Source organism: Phaeoacremonium minimum (genome assembly GCF_000392275.1).
Source record: "Phaeoacremonium minimum UCRPA7 unplaced genomic scaffold PA7_03_scaffold_224, whole genome shotgun sequence".
Classification (NCBI taxonomy): Eukaryota; Fungi; Ascomycota; class Sordariomycetes; order Togniniales; family Togniniaceae; genus Phaeoacremonium; species Phaeoacremonium minimum.
Genome location: NW_006921129.1, coordinates 41,190 through 61,979, shown reverse-complemented (window position 1 = coordinate 61,979; position 20,790 = coordinate 41,190). Strand labels below are relative to the sequence as shown.

Sequence of the window (20,790 nt, the reverse complement as noted above, 5' to 3'; positions counted from 1 at the left end):
CAGACCAGGCGGGTGACCATCGTGTTGTGAAAGAGCGTAGGCTATATGAGACTAGTCAGGAGACAGAAATTGCCCAAAAGACATCGGCACAAGCCTATTTCCCTGGAAAGGTCTCTTAGCTCGGCAGACGCGTCAGCATAAATAAGCGAAGCATTTACATCCACCTCTAACACATAGTAGACTCTAGAATGTAGTAATTTTCCGTCCACGACGAAATTTTACAACTAGTAATAGTTGATTGGTTGAAGAAGTATTCAAGGTCACAACATAACCAATGGACATCGTTTGACCTTAGCAATAACTAATTTGAAGCGCCTTTCGGCTTTTGCAATGCACGTCCCAGGTTCTTGTATGTTCCCATGCCGTGTTTGACCATATTCAGCTTTCGCCATCTATAACATGCCTCATGGTCTTCTAGTAAGCGAGGATTATCTGTGCGCTCGGTTCCGGAGTATGCTCTTGATGACAGCACTATTTTGGGGTGGCCAAGATAATGATAGCCATACAAGAGAACGCAGCCATTTGCCGAGGTGAGAATCTTCCAGGGCGAGCCAATGTGGACTGATCCAAGTCTTCGACTTCGACGTCGTCGTGACTGCATGCGAAGCGTGGCTAGACGACGATCATTGCCCCTTCATCGCTTGACTTAATATGTGACCCGTCCCGCCCGCCATATCGGGTCAGCTATATACCCCTCGTCGAGCGACTATTTGTCGCCAAGGATTCAGGCACGGGCCAGAATCCAACCCTACCAAATGTATAGACAGCCCCAGAATGTTCAACCCCAACTTCTCCTCGCTTACCCTCCTAAAAATAGGATGCGTCTGTTGCCTCAGTTATCTACGTAGCATTGTTACCGGGAACATGGAAACAGAAGCCGATGGTACGAAGACCAACATCCGGATCGTGGCTCCTACAGCTCTATGGTCGAACTGAGGTGCACCGTGGAAACAATTATGTTGAATACAATGATGCTTCCACTAAGATAGGTGATATAAAATAATTATCCCACTACTATGATGGTAGTCGATCATTGTCATGCATCGTTCCTCAGTAAAGCATCAGCATCATTATTCGGCTCACGGCAATCTGCCGTTGAATCTCAGCAGTCGACGATTGTTCAACTCAATGTCACCAGTTCAACTTCTCCGCACTGCATAGTTCCACAGATTATGGACGGCATGCCAGGTCTGCCACGATGCTTTTGTGGCTTAGCCTCCCATGGAAGCTCTTTGGCATCCAATGAATGTTCGTTGTGGCTCAACCCGCATGTATCGCATCCGGGAGCTGAGAGTCTGAGACACGGCTCATATTTAGCCTGATAAACCGCACAGGTGCTGCTCTGCCCGAGCATAAGATCGCATTAGCGGCTCTTTGTCCTAGCCTTAGAAGGCGAAATTGGCCGACGATAGATGCTAATGGGGCCAAATGCCAAAATTCGGAGCCGAGATTAGACCACCCTCGGCTACTGTCATCACCCATACCACCGGTGCGACACCTTCAGAACCAGGACATTGGCACGACGAGGCCCTCCAAGTATCCCGCGATTGCATCAAGACTATCGAATTTGTGCATTACATGTGGCTTGAGGTATGGCTGGGCCTTCCGGACCTTAATGCCGTTCATCATGGCTTTCGTTGTTAAAGACCACGAGAGCCACTCGAGCTCAATGTGGAAAACACCAGCCCTGCTGTACTCATCTAACTGCTCAATAAGTTAGCATTGTATATGATGCATTTCTACAAGCTTGTCCTCTATCTTGCTTCGGTGCTAGGCATTGCATCCTCGGGATTGGCAAAACCACTTGCCAACCCAGTAGTGGACATCGTGCCAAGACAGACTATCACGCCTGGTGGGCCTCCCTGTGGTCAAAACAATGCAACCAATAGGCGCTGTTGGAAGAATAGTTGGAGTATCGACACGGACTATGAGACAACCAATCCACCGGCATTCAGTACTCGGGTTGTAGGTCTTGACATTATCGTCTTTCAGATATACAATGTGCTAAGAAAACTAGTATGACTTTTATATTACCAATATCACATCATGGGTTGGCCCAGATGGAGTTGTCAAACAAGCTATGCTCATTAATAGTCAGTCGCCCGCAACCTGACCCGCATTCAATACTGACCCAGACATAGATACCTTTCCAGGGCCAACAATTGAGGCTGGTAAACGTTGTCCAAGTCCCTCGTTCTTCTGTGACGCTAACCTAGATCAGATTGGGGAGATTATATTCAAGTAAATGTTCATAACCAACTACAGTCCAACGGGCAAGTATTCTTCTGCTCAAGGATCTGTCTGAAACTAACAATCTAGCAGGACATCCATCCACTGGCATGGTATTCGGCAGTTTGGTGAGAGCAATCAAGACGGTGCAAATGGTGTGACTGAATGTCCGATTCCACCTGGACATAGTAATTCATATGCTTTTCATGTCACTCAATATGGAACTTCCTGGTACGTTGCCCTAACAAGCTGCGAACTTGTGTCTAATATAGAACGGTCAGGTACCATAGTCATTACTCGTCCCAATACGGGAACGGGGTTGTAGGAGCACTTATTGTTCATGGGCCTGCATCGGCAAATTACGATATCGATCTTGGACCGTATATAATTACGGATTACTATTACGAAACGGCTGATAGACTTCAACGACGAGCAGAACTTGTCATCGGTGGGCCTCCGGACAGTGACAACATCTTATTCCGGGGCAAGAATATCAGACCCAATGGTTCCGGTGGACAGTATGATCGAATAACTTTGACACCTGGAAAGAAGCATCTATTACGACTAATTAACACTAGCGTCGATAATAGCCTTACTGTTTCTCTTGTTGGACATAACTTCACTGTGATTGCTACCGACTTGGTTCCCGTTACACCAATCGTCAAGAACTCTCTATTCCTTGGTGTCGGACAACGTTATGACGTTATCATCGATGCAAGTCAGCCGGTAGATAATTACTGGCTCAATGTGACACTGGAAGTAAACAACAATTGTGGGCGCTCAAAGAATCTTTATCCGGCTGCCATAATTCATTACGACGGTGCAGGGACAGGCAACCCTACGAACAAAGGAACTCCATTAGTGGCTGGCTGCGCCAGTGAAACAGGTTTCTCTCCTATCGTCAAACGAACTATTCCAGCTTCACAGTTTCAAGCAACGGAAATTTCAGTCGAGGTAGACACTCCAGTTGTCGACTTCAGAGGCCAAGTGTTCAGATGGCTTGTCAATGATGTCGACATCGAGATTGAGTGGGGCCATCCTATCCTAGAATATGTTTACCAAGGAAACAACTCTTATCCACCAAAGGCTAACGTCGTCGAGGTCCCACAGGCCAATCAATGGACCTTTTGGGTGATTCAAAACGGCTTCATTCTTCCACATCCTGTCCATCTCCACGGTCATGATTTTCTAGTGCTCGGCAAAGGTAGTGGGACATTCACCTCAGCCATGACGAGTCAACTCAACTTCAACAACCCCATCAGGAGAGATGTAGAACAAATGCCCGGCTCTGGATGGCTCGTTATCGCGTTTAAAACCGATAATCCTGGATGTTGGCTTCTACATTGTCATATTGCATGGCATGTGAGCCAGGGACTGGGCATCCAGTTCCTCGAGAGAAAGAGCGAAATTGCAGGATTGATGCATTTGGACCAGATGGAGCCAAACTGTAATGCATGGAGAGCTTATGAGCCGACGTCACCTTGGCTGCCCAAGTTGGACTCGGGGTTGAAGAGGCGGACTTTAGGTTGATTGTGACTTGGATTTAGTATAATGACATACGGATCGTCATCTGGTTTGAGAATCCAATTACTACATTGGACATACCATTGTGTCTTGGCTATCTGTACAACCTTTAGGTAGCAATTCGCCAGTGCGGGTGGTCATCACCCAAGTTGCTTGCATCCGGTCCCTGTAGCCTGTGATCCCGTTCACCTCTATCTCGTTTCTTGTTCTCCCTAGTCGCTCCAAAGTACATGACTGTACAGGCTGCGGCGCATAGCCATAACATACCTAGACAGACTCCATACCCTGATCTATACAGTGGCGCTTCTCGATCGAAAAAGACGTTAGAAGCGACAATTCCGCCTAGGTTTCCAAATCCTATCTGTACCGCCGATGATATAGCCCGCTTGTAATGCCCACTGACGGTGTTAGACAGCCAGGCAAGGATGACGGGCTGAGATATATAGCCGCCGGAGACAATTAGAAACAGGGCGAAATAGCGAACACCCACCACGACGTGTCGTTGGCAGAGAAGCAGAACGTAACCTATTGTTGCAAGAATAACTCCGGCAATGGTAAATAGATATCGGTGACGCAGTTTATCAGTCAAGCGCGCGGTGATGAGGCAGAGAATCGTAGCAACCACATAGACGGGGATGGTGCGAACCTGTGCATCCACAGCCTTAAAGCCCATCTGGTTGAGAATCGTTGGAATGAAGAACTGGAATTTTGGTTTTGTTTAGTGTATTAGAGAACCTGCCAGTGCTTTAAGAAGCTTACAGATCCGGCGTAGCCATTGTTCACAATACCAAGATACGCAAGGGTGCCAAAATAGATCTTCCAATCCTTGAGTATGCGTTTGACAGCCCCCTCATTCAGATGATCCATTTTTGCATCGCCGATATCCAGGGAGAGGCGGCCTAGAAGCATTGCTCTCTCATCTTCATTAAGAAAACTGGCTGTCTCCGGCCAGTCGGCGATCCACCACTTCGATATGATGCCAACGAGTACCGTGAGACATCCTTCAATAATAAAGATCCTGACCACAAGTTAGGATATATACGCTAAAAATCAAAGAAACACCTGGAAACTACAAAAGAGATATAGCTGCATTTTGACTCACCACCGCCAAGCTCCGTATCCACCTGCTCCATCCATATGAGCAATTGCGAATGCAAGAAGGCCAGAAAATGCGCCAGCCATGATACTCGCGCAGAAGAAAAGCGACATTCGCCACTGAACCTCATAGCGCTGATAATACATGCTGATCAAGTAGATGCAGCCTGTCAATATAAGCATTAATGGACCATGGTCCTGACTTCCCTCTTCATAGTGGGGGGATACTAACCTGGGACGATACCTGCTTCGAACAAGCCGAGTAGGAATCTGCACCCAATTAGACCAGCATTATTTTTGACCAAACCCATGCCGACTGTAGAGATCCCTAGGGTTATAGGCATGGTTAACAAGGAGCTTATCGAATACCAAGAATCATATGAAAACACTAACCCCACAAAGTGGTAATCGAGCTAAGCCAGGTCGACGGCGCAACGCGTTTTATTACGAGGTTAGACGGAACCTCGAAGATAATGTACTAGAATAATCAGATCTAAATTTCGTTCTGACTGCTGAAAAAGCATCATTTGTCAGCCTACTTACGGGAATGAAAAAAACAAATAAAGCAGTATTATAATCTGAACCTTTCATTTGAAGATCGGCAGTCATGCCCTGAATTCTCGCATTACCTGTGTAACGGTCAGTCAACTTCACAGTCGAGTAAAGTGTTGCGAGGGCTTCCTGGCTCTCAGAAATTACCAATATTTGTGCGATCCATGAAGGAGAGAAAATAAATCAGTGCAAGACTTGGAAGTATATGCAGATCACACTTCCGGAGGAGCTTCTTTTCTGCCTGTGGATCGAAGACGGCGTCAACATGACTGGGCTCTTTCTTTATTCTGTGCTCAACTTGAGGCGACTCCTCTAGCTTGTCTTGCAAATGGGTTGAAGATCTAGGAGCCATCTCCGTGAAGTGTATCTGAATTGCTTCAAATTGCTCTGATCGTGGGTTTGAGTGTACCACTTGTGGTTGTATGCAGGTCGTTATGGGGTATTCATGAGCGGATGCCCAGGTTGTCAACCCTCCTGAAGATGGGGTAAGTGCATGGGGTTGAGGTTCACAAGCTGGGGTAGCTTGAACTCCCCACATTCCGGGAGTATCCCGCATGAATTACACTAGTCTATCCCAACTGCCCATGATCGCCACCTGGGCAAACCTCTGTCATGGCGAATAAAAACAGCCACGGTAGTAATGTCGGCAATTGGAACTATGTGTGATGTTGCCTGGAGTGCGTTCATCACAGAGCTACCGAACGCTCCCAATTCCAAATTCAAGGAGGGCTACTTCATCAGAGATAATACATTCCCCTGAGCACAGTCTTAAGTATTGAAGCTGAAAGGACGATGAAACAGACGTATGCTGATTTTCAAAATTCGCAATAATAGTACTGCAGTGGCCATTATGCGCCAGCATTTAAAACATTGTTCCAGAAATCGAAGTGTGTCGGCTCAAGGTCCTAGGAAGCCAAGCTAACGCTGATTTGCACGTCACTGAGGGGTTTGGGTCAACTACTTCCCGAATAGAATCCGAGTGTCACCATCACTCGTTGACCGCACAGTGTCGATCATTCCATTAAACTTCATGCATCCGGCTCTATGCCAGACGCTAGCCCGGTGAATGTACGAACCATTGAGCACTGGTTGTAGCTTGCTTCAGGAGTAGCCCACACAAGACTGCGCATGCGTGCAACCTGCTTTTCTTAATGAATCTACTAAAGGCACCAAGATAAAGTATCCCGACTTGGACGATGTACTAACGGGTCCTATGCTCTAGCTATCAGCCGATCTCAAGACGAGAACATCAACATATTTGATTTCAATACCGGATTCCTCGTCACGATGTGGAGGGAGGCTCATTTGGTCGGTCGTGCGGCCAAAAGGAGCTTCGATACTCTGTCGGGTCGGCATTTGGGGATTTTTCATAATCGGCATAGGATATATGGACATTCTCGCCCACACCACTTGCCTACCTATTCGAGTATTGCCACTGGTAGTGGGCTACCCAAGGCCGATGCACCGCAGAGACCTATTCCTCTGCTACTGTTAGTCTCAATCTTTGCTGGTATAGGAGGATGGGCATTTGGGGCTCAGCACCGTTCCTCAAACCTTGGACAGGCTTGTTCATCGATGTCCGAGCCCGTATACGCTACAGTGGCCGAGATGCAAAGAGTAAGTGCTATTAGCTATTGACCTTGAGCATGCACCTGTCATAGGGCACCGTCTATGAAATTTTCAATGCGGCTTTGCTGATAACGGACTGTTTTTGAACAAATTTATCAGGCAGTCCATCAGATTCAAGACACACTTGGAAAAGACAGCATTAGCACAGATAATGAAGTCCTAATGGCTCATGGCTACTCAGAGTGGTCAAATATTAACAGCGACAGACTACCAGTCGCAGTTGCTTATCCTAAGTCGACAGAGGAGGTAGTAGCTATTGCTAAGATATGCACACAACACAAAATACCAATTAGTGAGTACCATGCTCAAACTTCTAAAATTTTACGAGATGTCCAGATGGAGATCAGGATTTGAGGTAAAGGCTGATTTTGAGACAGTTCCCTATTCCGGAGGATCGAGTGTGGAAGGACAGTTTTCTACCCCCTATGGTGGTATCAGCGTGGATTTCATGATGATGAATCAAATAATCGAGTTTAATTATGAAGAGTGAGCTGCGTGTCTGTATAGATGAACCTATGATTGACTGACGCAACCTGCGACATAGTATGGACATTCGAGTGCAGCCAGCAGTCTCGTGGATGGATCTCAACGAGAAGATCAAAGACAGCGGCCTTTTCTTTCCGGTCGATCCTGGCCCAACAGTATTAACTCCTCAGGATAGCCGTTACTGGAATTGTAAGGCTGATTAGAGAACCAGGCCCAGATTGGTGGCATGATTGGTACGAACTGTAGGTGAGGAGCAATCTACTTGCATAGATGGCGGTTCTAGGCTGATCATGATAAAAGCGGCACGAACGCAGTGTGCTATGGTACGATGAAAGACTGGGTCATCAATTTAACTGTCGTACTGTGTGATGGTACAGTCGTAAAAACCAAGAAAAGACCCCGGTATGTCCTGAAACAAGCTTTAGAATGATATCCTACTGAACAATTTGCTGATATCTTTGAACTTATAGAAAGTCCTCTGCAGGATATAATTTAAATTCACTCTTCGTCGGGTCCGAAGGAACCCTAGGCATGGTGACTGAGGCAACGTTGAAGCTGACAAACATACCCGAGAAAACCGGCGTAGCCGTGCTAGCATTTCCGACGATCAAAGATGCTGCTAGCATGGCCGTCGATGTCATACATAAAGGCATTCACATTAGAGCTGTTGAGATCCTCGACGATGTACAAATGAGTGTAATCAACCGTGCAGGAAGCACTTCAAGAACGTGGACGGAGGCGCCAACACTCTTTTTCAAATTCAGTGGCAGCTCAGCCACGGTGGTTGATAGTATAGATCGGGTCCGCCGCATTGCCTCCAAGTATGACATTCTAGACATTTTGTTTGAGGATGATGTCGCCAAGCAGGAACAATTGTGGTCGGCGCGGAAACAGGCTCTTTGGAGCATGCTTTCACTGCGTCAAACAGGGAACGAGGTATGGGCAACTGATGTCGCAGTACCTTTATCCAGAGTGGCAGAGCTTATAGGTGTGTTTATTGAGTCCATTCTAGCAGACTGAAGCAACTGTTTCTGATTGACTCACTGCGTAGAACTCTCGCAGAAGGATTTGATCAGCACGGCTCTTTTCGGAAGCATTTTGGGCCATGTAGGTGATGGAAACTTTCACGAGACTATATTGTTCGACGGTCAGATAGAGCGTGCGAGCGTGGAGAACTGTGTACACACAATGGTGCACCGGGCTTTAGAGATGGATGGAACGTGCACCGTAAGTCAACGTCGAACTCCCCCACAATATCTTCAGCAAGCTCATGATGCGACATTTTAGGGTGAGCATGGTGTTGGTCTAGGAAAGAAAGACTTCCTTACACTTGAGGTTGGAGTAGAGGCTATTGAGGTTATGCAGGCCATCAAAACGAGCCTAGACCCGCACTGGCTGATGAATCCGGGGAAGATATTCGATTGGAAGAGGAGGTCAAGTTTTCATGGGTGAAACATACATATATATCTATATCTATATATTTTGCACTTTATCCTTCATTTTGATCTTTAACATAGAGAAATATATGAAAACAGAATAAACAGAGTCTCGAAAGTTTAGCGACCCATATCTGTGAAAGCTGGAATTGGCAATGCTGAGATTATCAAACAGAACGCTTAATTATATCAAGCGAGTAATGTAAAACTGTACAGCGCTCGGATAGGTCTGGCGACAACCTTTTGTCGGTGTCAGCCGAGGGCCTCGCAAGCCGCGTCCAATATCAATTAGAATGCGCGAGCTGAGTGTGAGTGTTTGTGGCTTGGCAGGTACACGATTTTCTGCCGTCAGCTTTAGTTCCTTTATTTGCTACAGCAAAGCTCTGCGAAACGTGAGAGTTCAGGAGCATGCAAGCCACAAGATGCTGATCTGGAATAGGTGTGATGTTACTGGTGACGAGAAAGCACTTCAAACAGTGAGTGACGCTGGATAGCTCTGCTTACGTTGAATTGATTAGTGGATTGTCGCTAATTGGAAGTCGCAGCCTCCTCATGTGTTTGTAGCGGGCTCGGCTTGCCTATCCAGTCTCAATATTATAGTCTCAAGAGTGATTCTCCAGGCCCATTCAAGATTATAAAAGATGTTGCTCACTGCCAACGAAATGTGTCATGACATTCAACACACTCGATGCGGTTGTTAGAACTAGCAGTCTTTCCTCTTCACCATGATTTTGTCACGCGCACTCGCTGTTCTATACCTTTCAGTACTCGCAACTGCGCAGGAGCGTCCCAACACTACAACTCCTTGCGATCACTATGCTGAGAAGACGGTTGGGTCTAATACGGCTGAGAATGAGCGGATCCTGGTGGCGTTGGTCCTTCACTCGGCACTCTTAGGCCCGATTTTCAAGTACAACACGGTCCCTGTTCCCGGTTTCACCGGCGCGCTGACAGATACCACTTTCCATGGCGAGGCTGTCAGTCTGAATGGTTACTTTAATGGCGGCTTCGCGTCGGCGAACACGGGCAAGGACAGCGGTGAGGCAGTCAACTTCTTTGGCGCCGGAGGACTGGATGCTGCACGCAACCTGAAACCCAGCAACGGGGATGTGGCTTCCCCTCAACAATACGAAGAGTTATCGATATAGGCTAGCCGTGTGTCTAACAGGAGATTGCAGTGTATTCTTCACCCGTGCGTACTTGTATTTCGGAACATTTCTTGGGTGCCAGAAGATCAAGGGCCGCAACTTCAGGCAATCTGCATTGCCGCCGACTGCCTTTTTGCCGTCAACGACACATGTTCCGCATACGACCCGGCCGCGGCTCCCTTAGTAGCGAACTCGACCCTGATCGGCAACTATACAAAGGACGCCAATGCTACTACGAGTGTGGATGCGTCGATGACATCTACTGCTGGTAGCAGTAGTGGTTCACTTCCCACTGAGGGAGGTTTGGCCTTCGGGATTGCCCTCATTTGTGCTACGGCACTGGCGTCGATACTTGGTTGAGTGTAGGCGGACACATAGTCAACATGACAAGAGGGTAGTTTAGGGATACGTAGCTTGACTTCAGATAGACCCCAGGCAGGGGTAGAAGATCCTCGTAGCTCGGACATGTAAGGTGTCGTTGAAAGGCCGTAGGTATAGTAAACCTTTATTTCAATGCCGGTATTTTATCGAGCTCGTTGTTTAGAGAAACTAGCAACCTGTGTCATGAACGTGAATAATTAGTTACTGTCGGTTCCAGTTGTTTTCGATTGGACGAATATTAGTCAAGAAATTTGAGTCCCCTCATCATTTGGCTTGGCACTCGGAGTAGTTTAGACAAAGTCTTACGATTCTGATTGAAGCGCATTACAGCTTTCGTACTCGCGGAGATACGAGCATACCAGGCTGGGGAAAGTTCGCTCCGGGTATAGCGTTTGCCTAATCTAGACGCGATCTTCGAGCGGACTCATTAACGGAATGTTAAGCAACAGGCTTAACACAGACAAAATCAATCAATGGTATACCAATTTTTGCAAGAACATACGGTTCACAAGATGTTCATGATCGGACATGTAATTGTGCCGGTGCAGATCGGGCACGGAAGTTGCATCGGACGAATATGAGCTACATTCGGAATATGCTAGCCAATGCGAGTTTGCATACAAGCTTCAAGAGTCTGCTGTCTCATGTTGAACCAATCATCACTTGAGAAGACACTGCTTTTGCTACCGTGTACATCGTCTTCCGACCTCAATTCTGCCTCAAGAGGCGCTAGTCAGCCCTCTCGTCGCCGTTTCGCCGCTTGGATCCACGACGGGACTCGGCGTTCTCGAGCCGCCGTTTTCTATCCCTATCCCGGACCCCATCGGCGTCATCGGCCTGTGACTTCCTTGCCTCCTGCCTCTCATTACGCTCGTTCTGACGCCGCAACGCTTTGGACTCGTGCTCATGCCACTCTCCGTCAAGAGTTGCAAGCCTAGGAATACGGGTCAGTCATCATGCCATTAATGATACAGAGACGGTTTCAACACGCACTCGACAGCTCGCCGTGGAGCTGGTTCTTCCGTCGCAAAATATGCGTGTTGCAGAGCCTCGGACGCCGTGGGCCGCCTAGCAGGGTCGTACGCGAACATGGTGGCCAGGAGCTCAAGGGCTGCGGGCGACACTCGGTCCTGATATCTAGCCGAGAAGATGTTGGGTTTCTTATGTTCCGGTCGGAGCAGCTCAAACCAGGGTTTATCCACTATCGCAGGCCACTCAGCCCTCGTTGGTGTGCCCAGTAGAGCGTAGATCGTCTCGAGCTGGCTGATCTCGCCGCCGCCACCACGGAAAACAACACAACCATCAAGAATTTCGATCATCACACAGGCAGCGCTCCATATGTCCACTGCCGGCCCGTATTGAGTCTCTCCGAGGAGCAGCTCGGGTGGCCGGTACCAGATGGTGATTACCCTGTTAGTGTAATCCAGCTGGCGATGCTTATCGTAGTATCGACCAAGCCCAAAATCTGCGAGCTTGAGGGTGCCGTCGCTGTCAACGAGTATGTTGGCAGTCTTGATGTCGCGGTGCAGAACGCCCCGTTGATGTAGGTAATCTAGCCCTTCAAGAAGCTGTTTGATCAGATCCTTCGTCTGAGCGGTGTCGAACCTGAACGATGGGTGGTTGAGTAAGCCAGCAAGATCATGAGGCAAGTATTCCAAGATCATGTAACAGTCATTCTTCTCCACCATGACCTCCCGGAGCTTGAGAATATTGTGGTGATTTAAGCACTGGAGAATCTTGACTTCACGGATAGCCGAGATTGGCAGCCCATCGCGGCTCTCATCTACGCGGATTCTTTTCAGCGCCACACACTTCTTCGTATAGACATGCTGGGCCTTAAAGACCTTTCCGTAGGCTCCGAAACCGATGACAGACCCGTCTCCTGCTGCACGGTAGTATATGGAGGGCGATGATGCAAGGTCCTCAGGCAGTGTAGGCCGCTCTTTTGGTCTTTTCATGATCTTCACGACCTTCCGGAATCCAGATGGCGGCCTGCTAGCATGTCTCTGCTGTTCTGCCTTTGCTCTTGACGACGCAGGTTCTGTCGGGACACTGGAGAACAATCCTCTTCGATCCTTATCCTCATTTTGTAATCCCTCGCGACGTTGTGATACTGCATTGAACCTATAAATAATTTCGTTGTTCGGTCGTGTATTGGAGGGCTTGGCAGCTGCTTTGAAGGAGAAGCTGAATTTCGATGCCCGTGGACTGGTCGGTGGTTGTTGGGTTGGAGGTAGTATATGATCGACTTTGTTAGTCGTTTCCTTGGAAAGTTCCTCATTATCGAGCTGTATTTCCTTTTCCTTTGATGGGCGGAAAAGGGGTTGAGTAGCAATCGTCGAGACGACCCGATTGGCAGCTGAGTTTGGGGCCGCGAGGTTCGACGTCGTCACAGAATTCATGTTGTCACTGCGAAGCGGAAGATAGGCATTTGCTTGACCGCTGTCAGAGTTGCTTTTGGAAGACCGTGTCTATTACGGCTAGAGGAGTTACCTCTCATTCCCCCGCGGCCGCCACGATATAGCCCTCTCGATGGCGCAGCAGGGTATCTATTTTGCGAGATGGGCCACGCTGGTGGGTCGTATTGTGGTAAAGAATCTGGGCGAGACTGGCTGGGCGGACCTCTGGGGTATTGGGAATGAGATTGGCTTGTTTTGAAGTCAGCGACAAAGTGCATATGATGGAGTTGGTAGAACATCTACTCTTGATGAGACGGTCGTTGATATCCATGCCATTGTTGGCTGTCATTGTGCCGCGCTTGGGGATGGAGCGTTGCGTGACCGCGAGAACGAGAGAACCGGTTGGATTCGGGTGGCCTATGATGCTGCCCACTCGTCGGATAAGGACCCTGCATTTGCCCATGGTAGACTCTATTGTAAGTATTTCCCCCGGATATACTAGTCTAGATACTGTTGACACCGAAAGGACTGAGGATCGTGATCATGCCCTAGACTTTGAGCCTCGCAGATGCCCAATGATGGATTAGACGATGTTTTGTGGAACACAAAGTCTGGGTTTCGTTACTGAAGAGAAAGGTTTATCGCTCTCGCAATCTTGCTCGTCTAATGGTCGGTGACGGGGGGACAGCTTGCATCAATGGAGTCTCAACCTAGTTTCGTTCTGACGCGCGTTTCATTAGGCTCGATAGGCTCATTCACCTCAGTGCTCCTATGGACGAGGAGATAATGGACGAGATCAACTGTCTGGAGTGCGGTGGCGGTGTTGGCGACTGGGCTGCAAATCTCTCAAAGAAACAGGCTGTGCGTCCTAGCATACCCATCAACTTCCTCGCGGTTGTAGAACAACAGGCAATAGCAGGAAGCGATGAAAAGGGGCTGGAAGTCAGTCCTCGACGTTCGTTGCTGTGGGAGTGGCCGTCTGGTGGCATGGCAACATTACGCATCGGATTTTAGTGCAAGTCGTGATGGTGGGAGCCTCGCTGACAGAGAGGGAGGAGTCGTCCATCCATTCCACGTAGGCCGCTAATGCGCTGCGACATCAGCACCGAGTAGCGCTCGGAAGGCGCTGCTGAAGACTTGCCGAGAAAAGGCTGAGCAGAGCGAGAAGTAGCCACGGCGGCGGCAAAACGAGAGAATGAAAAAACTCCTGCAGTAAGTACAGATTGTGAGAGGAGACCAAAGAGAGCAATGTAGGTGACAAGACATCTCTTGGTCTCGAGTTGCGCTGCGGATTGGAGTGTTGTGCGTGATGCCACAGGGAGCAAAATCGCATCGAGGCCCCTGTTGAGTGCGATGCGGCAATCGGGATGCGTCCCTTGTTCCAGGGTTAGGAGATCACCGCGACCCTGTTCAGCTCCAAAGACCTTCCCAAGCGGGCTCTCCCTCTTCGTGTGAGCCTGGACTTCGAGAGGATTCTGCGGCACTTGCTCGGAACCCTCTCCTCCACCTCACATGCGCGATCCGGTCTTTTGAAACTCTCGAGCGCCTCTGATTTGGCGCATTCTCGAGGCGGAAGAAAGCACGTCGCCCGCTGCCCAAATGAAGTGACTTTCGAAGCCGGGTGGCAGGTGGCTTTGCAGCGTCACCTCCCAGGCAAGTCATGTTGACATGCCAACGTCGACACTCAGTCGACCACATATCAAACAGCATACTATATACGGACGCGCACACGGCGGCGGCGCTTTCTAGTGGTATCCAGTTAAACGCCTCCCCCTCCCATCATATGCTCTGCTTGCCACAGCGTGGTGGTTTGGCAACATCCTCCGGCTGACACTGCTCGGTTCTTCGGACTCGCGTCAAAAGCCCAGATTTGCTCATTAGTCTATTGCATTGCACCTAGTTAGTCGTGACCGCACAAGCATGGTTCCACCACGCAGATGCAGGCTGGTGAGTGATGCATGTCTTCAATTTGTCACAACCGAGACGCAAGAGAGCAGCCATGTCTTCAAGCACGTCATGCCATGTTGCTGGGTCGATAGTGCGAGAAAGGGGCCAATAATCCCGTGAGATGGTTGGCCAGGTTGCGAGCGGCGCGCGCGTTGTCGTATCTCGCACCCCTGTGTCTGTGTCTGTGTCTGTGTCTGGACGGCGCGCACAGTGCAGGCTTTTTGTTGTCGGTCCATCATTTCCTTCCGGTCCAATGGCGGACGCGTCGCTGGTAGTGCGGGTTTCTGCAGCGAGCACCAAGAAATCCTGCCTTGTAAAGCAGGCAAAACTGTCCTCGCAAAGGTTTGAGGCGATTGAAGCCCCAAAACGCCGTGAAATCGAAGTGCGGTGTGCCTGTTGAATAGTCTTGTTAATGTCACGGACATGCCAGAGTCAGCCGCTCATATCGTGCGTCAGAAACTTCGAGCTGGTCCCACGTCTCCAAATGCCAGCATCATGAACATGAACGGGGGACCAGCGAGTCGCCTGATCATCGCGCGTCGGGGCCCTGCATCGGCGGGAAACAGAAACCGCTTCATGATGGCTGGCTGGCTGGCTGACTGTCCGACGAAAGCTGCTCTGGCCTGGCCGTACCTTCCTGGCTGTGTCATCATCGTCAACGCGCGCTGCCAGGCGGTGATTGTGCTTTTGACTGCTCGATCGAAATCAAAGCGGGGAAGCTTGCTCGCCGGACTCGAACTCGCGTCAGATGAGTGAGGCCCTGGTGAGACGAAATAAGAGCGAGCGAGAGACCTCATTGTCGGCATCGCTTTCACTTGACAAGCTTCTCCTCGGGGGTCGGCTCTTCCCAGACCCCAGCCAACTTACCTCCAACTTACCTCCTACCTGCCTGCCCTCGCTACTTCCCATATTGTGTATGTGTATGTAGAAGCAGTCCTGGGACCAACGCCAGCGGAGGTCGCCAGCGGACGATGAGGATGAGGATGAGACGGAGGATGACCAAGATGTTTGTTGAACAGTGAAAGGGAAAGTGTCAAGTTGTGATGGGCTTTGGTTGAGAATTTAATGTGGCCATCTATCCCATGCGGGGCTGCACGACACGACCTCAGGTGTGTACAGTGCAGTACACGCGTGCTCGGGGGCGTAGAGCACTGTGAAGGCGGGCTCTTCCCCGCCTGTAAATAGCAACCATCAGCGTTGGGCAGGCTACCGTGGCTACCTATTGGGCGGCTAGCCCCCCTGGGGAAATGCAAATCTCCCCTCAACAGTCCTAGCAAACAACGATCACCGGTGCTCTTCAGAACCATTGCTATCTTTCTTGTGTCTTGGAGGCAGATGCGTTTCTTGATCTCCATGACTGGCAATATGGCAAGAACTTGAAGGCCTGCCATCTACAATTTTCCCTTCCGCAACATTTCCTCATCTAGTATCTGGTATCTGGTATCGACATACCCCTCCCTTGGTTGACCCGCGAAGCCCCCCTTCTCCCCTTCTTCCATAGCCGAAACAAGACATTGATGACTGGCTTCTCACTCTTCGACTCATCTTGCCAGATACATATACTACATCTACCTTGAGGCCTCTTGTGCCCTGCAGTAGTATAGTAGGAACTGCTGGTCTTGTCTTGACTCTCTCCGTTCATGGAGAACTACCAAAAACTTGAGAAGGTCGGCGAGGGTAAGTGCACCAACCATGCGCTGCCAAAAGAAACAAGAGACTAACACCCCCTCGCTCCCCTCCTCTAAAGGCACCTATGGCGTCGTGTATAAAGCACGCGACCTGGCCAATGGAGGCCGCATCGTCGCGCTCAAGAAGATCCGTCTTGAAGACGACGATGAAGGCGTACCGTCCACGGCCATCCGTGAGATCAGCCTGATGAAGGAGATGCGCGACCCTAACGTGCTGCGCCTGCTCAACATCGTCGTCGCTGACAGCCACAAGCTGTACCTCGTGCTGGAGTTCCTCGACCTGGACCTCAAGAAGTACATGGAGTCGCTGCCTGTCGCCGACGGCGGCCGGGGCAAGGCCCTCCCCGCAGGCACCGGCCCCGAGCTCAGCCGCCTCGGGCTCGGCGACGCCATCATCAAGAAGTTCATGAGCCAGCTCTGCAAGGGCATACGCTACTGCCACAGCCGCCGGATCCTGCACCGCGACCTCAAGCCGCAGAACCTGCTCATCGATCGGGAGGGCAACCTGAAGCTCGCAGACTTTGGCCTGGCGCGCGCGTTCGGCGTCCCGCTGCGCACGTACACGCACGAGGTGGTCACGCTCTGGTACCGCGCCCCTGAGATTCTGCTCGGTGGCCGGCAGTACTCTACTGGCGTAGACATGTGGTCGGCGGGCTGCATCTTTGCCGAAATGTGCACGCGGAAGCCTCTCTTCCCGGGCGACTCGGAGATCGACGAGATCTTCAAGATCTTCCGGTATGCTAACCCCGTTCCCAGGTCACATCGACGTGAACACTAACTTGCGATAGCCTTCTCGGCACCCCAACCGAAGAGGTCTGGCCAGGCGTCACCTCGTACCCCGACTTCAAGCCGTCTTTCCCCAAATGGACGCGAGACTATGATGCACCCCTTTGCACGAACCTTGACGATGCCGGACTAGAGCTGCTAGAGATGATGCTTGTCTATGATCCTGTTGCTCGAATATCTGCCAAACAAGCGTGCTATCATCGATACTTTGACGATTCCCCCCAGCCACATACCCAGGCTCACTACACCAATGGTTATCATTAGAAGAGACCCCGTTGGCGGCGATGCTACATTTGTGATACCGGCTGCGAAGTCATCACAGATCTGGACAAGGTGATATTTGTTTTGAAGGGTCGTAAAGAGACGAGCCTGGGGAGAAGGCGTGGCCATAAATTGTGTAGCTTGTTACGAGATGGTGATCTTCGTGCAACAGCGGTAGCACAAGGGTACTGCTTTCGGCTCGGCAAAGGTGGCAGAGATTTAGTTCGTCTCATTTACCACGAAATAAAACAAATCCTCCCAGTCATACAATGCACAACTCGATGTTGACCAGACTTTGAAAATCCTAACACGTCTTACGCTCCTTGACTCAAAACCTTTTTGGGGTTATCTCTGGTGCACTCTAACCAGATGACTTCCAGCACATGACCGCGAGATACTCGGAAGAAGCTCTGCACAGATGAAAGGGGCATACTCTGGTCCATAAGCGGTTTAATCGCTGTCCGCTTACCCTGGGGCGGCCCCAACATGAGGTCACCACAGAGATCATCTACATTCGAGACATAGCAAAATGCGGATGCCGCATGTACCTATCGTTGAATTTTCTTCTTGCTGCCCTTCCACCTCTACCTTATTTGTGTATCTAAGCATGCATATAAGCCTGCAATTGTCAAAGCTCCGACTCCGTTTTGGATGACAATTCGAAACATTGCGTGACCAGAGGCATATACGACTCGCCTATTTACTGCCGACTCAAAGAAACATCAGTACGGCTAATCAGCAATTCGGTCTCCTGGAGCCGCATGACTTCAAGGTCACAGACAGCAAGAATCAGTTAACAGGGTTCATGAGTTTGGGCTGTTATTTCGGGCAGGCGAAATCGCGACAGAAGGGTTTTCTAGTATTATACACACAAGAAGCCTACTACGCCTCAGCCTCACCCACGATCACAAAACGCATCATCAGGCACTCCACAGCTCTTGCGTCCGCGCAATTTAGGTCAGGTAGCTCTCGTGTATCTCAAGCTCGGCTGGTATGCAAAGCCTCCGACATCTCGACGATTTGTCATCTCCACTCCCAGCTGCGGAAACGCCAAGACACCGACCTCCGAAAAGGGAACTAAATTGAATATGGTAAGCATTTATGTCCACCTCGGCACTATGAAATAAAGGGGACTAATATGAATTTGGCAAGTATTTATGTCCATCTTGGTGATATAGAACGACAATATAAAAAGAGATCAGATTCTCATATGAGAAATGGCTTGAGCTCTGCAAAGATATTCAAGTTCTGATTGCCATTTCTAATCACAATGGAGACTGTTCTACTAGTAGGGGGAACCGGAAACATTGGCGTCTCGGTCGTCAAGGCAGCATTGCGCTCTAAGCGCAATGTTCTGGCCATTGTTAGAAGCCAGACCTCGGCGGACAAGCTCATTAAGCACGTGGGAACTTCTGAAGGAATCACTTTCACGGAGGCCGATGTTGTCTCCGAATCTGGCGTGCGAGGCGTCGTTGAGCAGGTCCGAGCCGGCAAGTTGCCAGCTTTTCAGCATGTTTTCTCCTGTGGTTGGTACCCTGTACTACCGTCAAGCATCCTAATCACTAACGTAGATTGAAGTTGGACCTGAATACATACCATTGCCACTCAAAGATATCAGCCCAGGCCAGCTGCAACGAAACATGGGCTCCGGGTTTCAAGCCAACTTTCGTATATATTTCCCATTCTCCTGTCGCCCTGTGGCCTTCTAATGAGATATCTCAGTTGCTTATCGTGAAACTATCGGCTACCTCTTGGAGCAGAACAACCCTGCCACCACATGGACACTATGCACTGGGTCACAGGGAGACTTAGCTATCTATCCGCTACCGGCTATGACTCAAGGCCCTTTATACTCCATGGCCACGGCGGCTTCCCGTGAGAATGAGAACACAAGTGTCCGCTTTAATGAAATTTATCTTGCCTTCCGAGTTGAGGTAGACGAGGATGCTAAACAGCATGGAGTAACCAGCGCCACAGAGTTCTCTGTAGTATATGAGAAGCTCTTGGCGAGATCCGATATTCGTAGTTCGCGCGTTCGGGTCGATGGTCGTGATGATATCAAAGACCTCAAGTTTCAAAAGAAGTTCTAGTGGATCATAGAAGTACAGTAGATTAGACTATCAATTTCTGGCCAATATTTAATCAGGCCAATTCATTATGCTAGGCATATCAGAAACTAAGAGATAAAACTGAAGCATACCAGAATTGAGTTGGGTCGTCAGAGGTGATAGCGCTTGCTGCTTCAAGCTGAGCAGCGCTGCCTTAGCAATTTTCTATGGGGCATCAATCAATAATTCCTTTATCAGAATATCAGACACCATCCAAATACAGATAGTCCAAAACCTCGTTAGAAAACGTCTTCTTAAGATCTGCAAGGGTCCAGCCATGAAGTTTGCCGACTGCCGCTAACAAACCCTTGAACTCGGCAATTTCGTTCTTGTAGGTATCATTCTTGAGCTTTTCGATCCAGGGCTTGCCATCAATATTATAGGGGTACCATTCTTTAGCCCAATGCGGTCTAATAACAACAGGGTTGTTATCGTTGTCCTTGTAGCTAGCCCATTTGTTCAGAACTTGTTGGGCATATGGTTCCCAAATATCAGCGACTACTTTCAGAGTCAAGATTTCAATTGCGCATGTCCCGAGCTTGTGATTTCGCTGTGGTGCCATGGTAATCTCGCTAGATCCCATTATGCGCATTTCCAAGGGCATTCTCTGGGGACAGTTGTGAACACTATCATAGCATGCCTTGATTGCGTCCCACCAAGCACGCTGAACGTTAGTGTAGTCGCGCTCACTGGTCGAGCCTTTCTTAGCATGAAGCTGGTACGAAGGTTAGTGTAGATCTCAGCATGTTTACTGTAGAAGACTCACCGGAAGCTCCACCTCCATGTCTCGTACCCGAATGTTTTGCACACCTCGTTGAAAGTGAAGAGCATTGGGAAGCAACGTCCTTATCGGCTTTTCGTTCTCCTTCCGCTCATCGAGGTTTTTCATTGCTAGCCAAGCTTTTCTATTCTCAGTCCAATGTCAATAAGGTAGGAAATGATATCAGTACTGACACAGAAACGCGGTCTGCGCATAAGGTTTGGCCTGGAGTGCATCAATTTTCTGCAATATATTCTGCCCCATATTCATAATCGCGGTTCCTATGACCTGTATGAAAGTTTTTGCGTTACTCGGATAGTTGACGACATCCTTTGTATTGTTATCTGTTGACCATGTATTG

General features: G+C 49.4%; 4 protein-coding genes across 4 annotated transcripts; 2 read left to right on the top strand and 2 right to left on the bottom strand.

The window, feature by feature from the left end:
* Positions 1-9,676: 9,676 nt before the first annotated feature.
* On the top strand, positions 9,677-10,099 carry UCRPA7_3108 (hypothetical protein; the record flags this gene model as incomplete). The annotated part of the gene is made up of 1 exon (XM_007915684.1): positions 9,677-10,099. One exon carries the CDS (start codon positions 9,677-9,679, stop codon positions 10,097-10,099), a length of 423 nt encoding a protein of 140 aa, XP_007913875.1.
* A 1,110-nt stretch (positions 10,100-11,209) lies between these two features.
* UCRPA7_3107 (putative ctd kinase subunit alpha protein) lies at positions 11,210-12,438 on the bottom strand (the record flags this gene model as incomplete). The annotated part of the gene is made up of 2 exons (XM_007915669.1): positions 11,210-11,414; positions 11,474-12,438. The coding sequence occupies 2 exons, from the start codon at positions 12,436-12,438 to the stop codon at positions 11,210-11,212; spliced, it is 1,170 nt and encodes a 389-aa protein (XP_007913860.1).
* A 4,028-nt stretch (positions 12,439-16,466) lies between these two features.
* Positions 16,467-17,564, top strand: UCRPA7_3106 (putative cell division control protein 2 protein; the record flags this gene model as incomplete). Its single annotated transcript, XM_007915679.1, has 3 exons — positions 16,467-16,503; positions 16,574-17,249; positions 17,303-17,564. The coding sequence occupies 3 exons, from the start codon at positions 16,467-16,469 to the stop codon at positions 17,562-17,564; spliced, it is 975 nt and encodes a 324-aa protein (XP_007913870.1).
* Positions 17,565-19,408: 1,844 nt separating this feature from the next.
* On the bottom strand, positions 19,409-20,558 carry UCRPA7_3105 (hypothetical protein; the record flags this gene model as incomplete). The annotated part of the gene is made up of 4 exons (XM_007915672.1): positions 19,409-19,647; positions 19,762-19,834; positions 19,905-20,384; positions 20,436-20,558. 4 exons carry the CDS (start codon positions 20,556-20,558, stop codon positions 19,409-19,411), a joined length of 915 nt encoding a protein of 304 aa, XP_007913863.1.
* Positions 20,559-20,790: the final 232 nt, after the last annotated feature.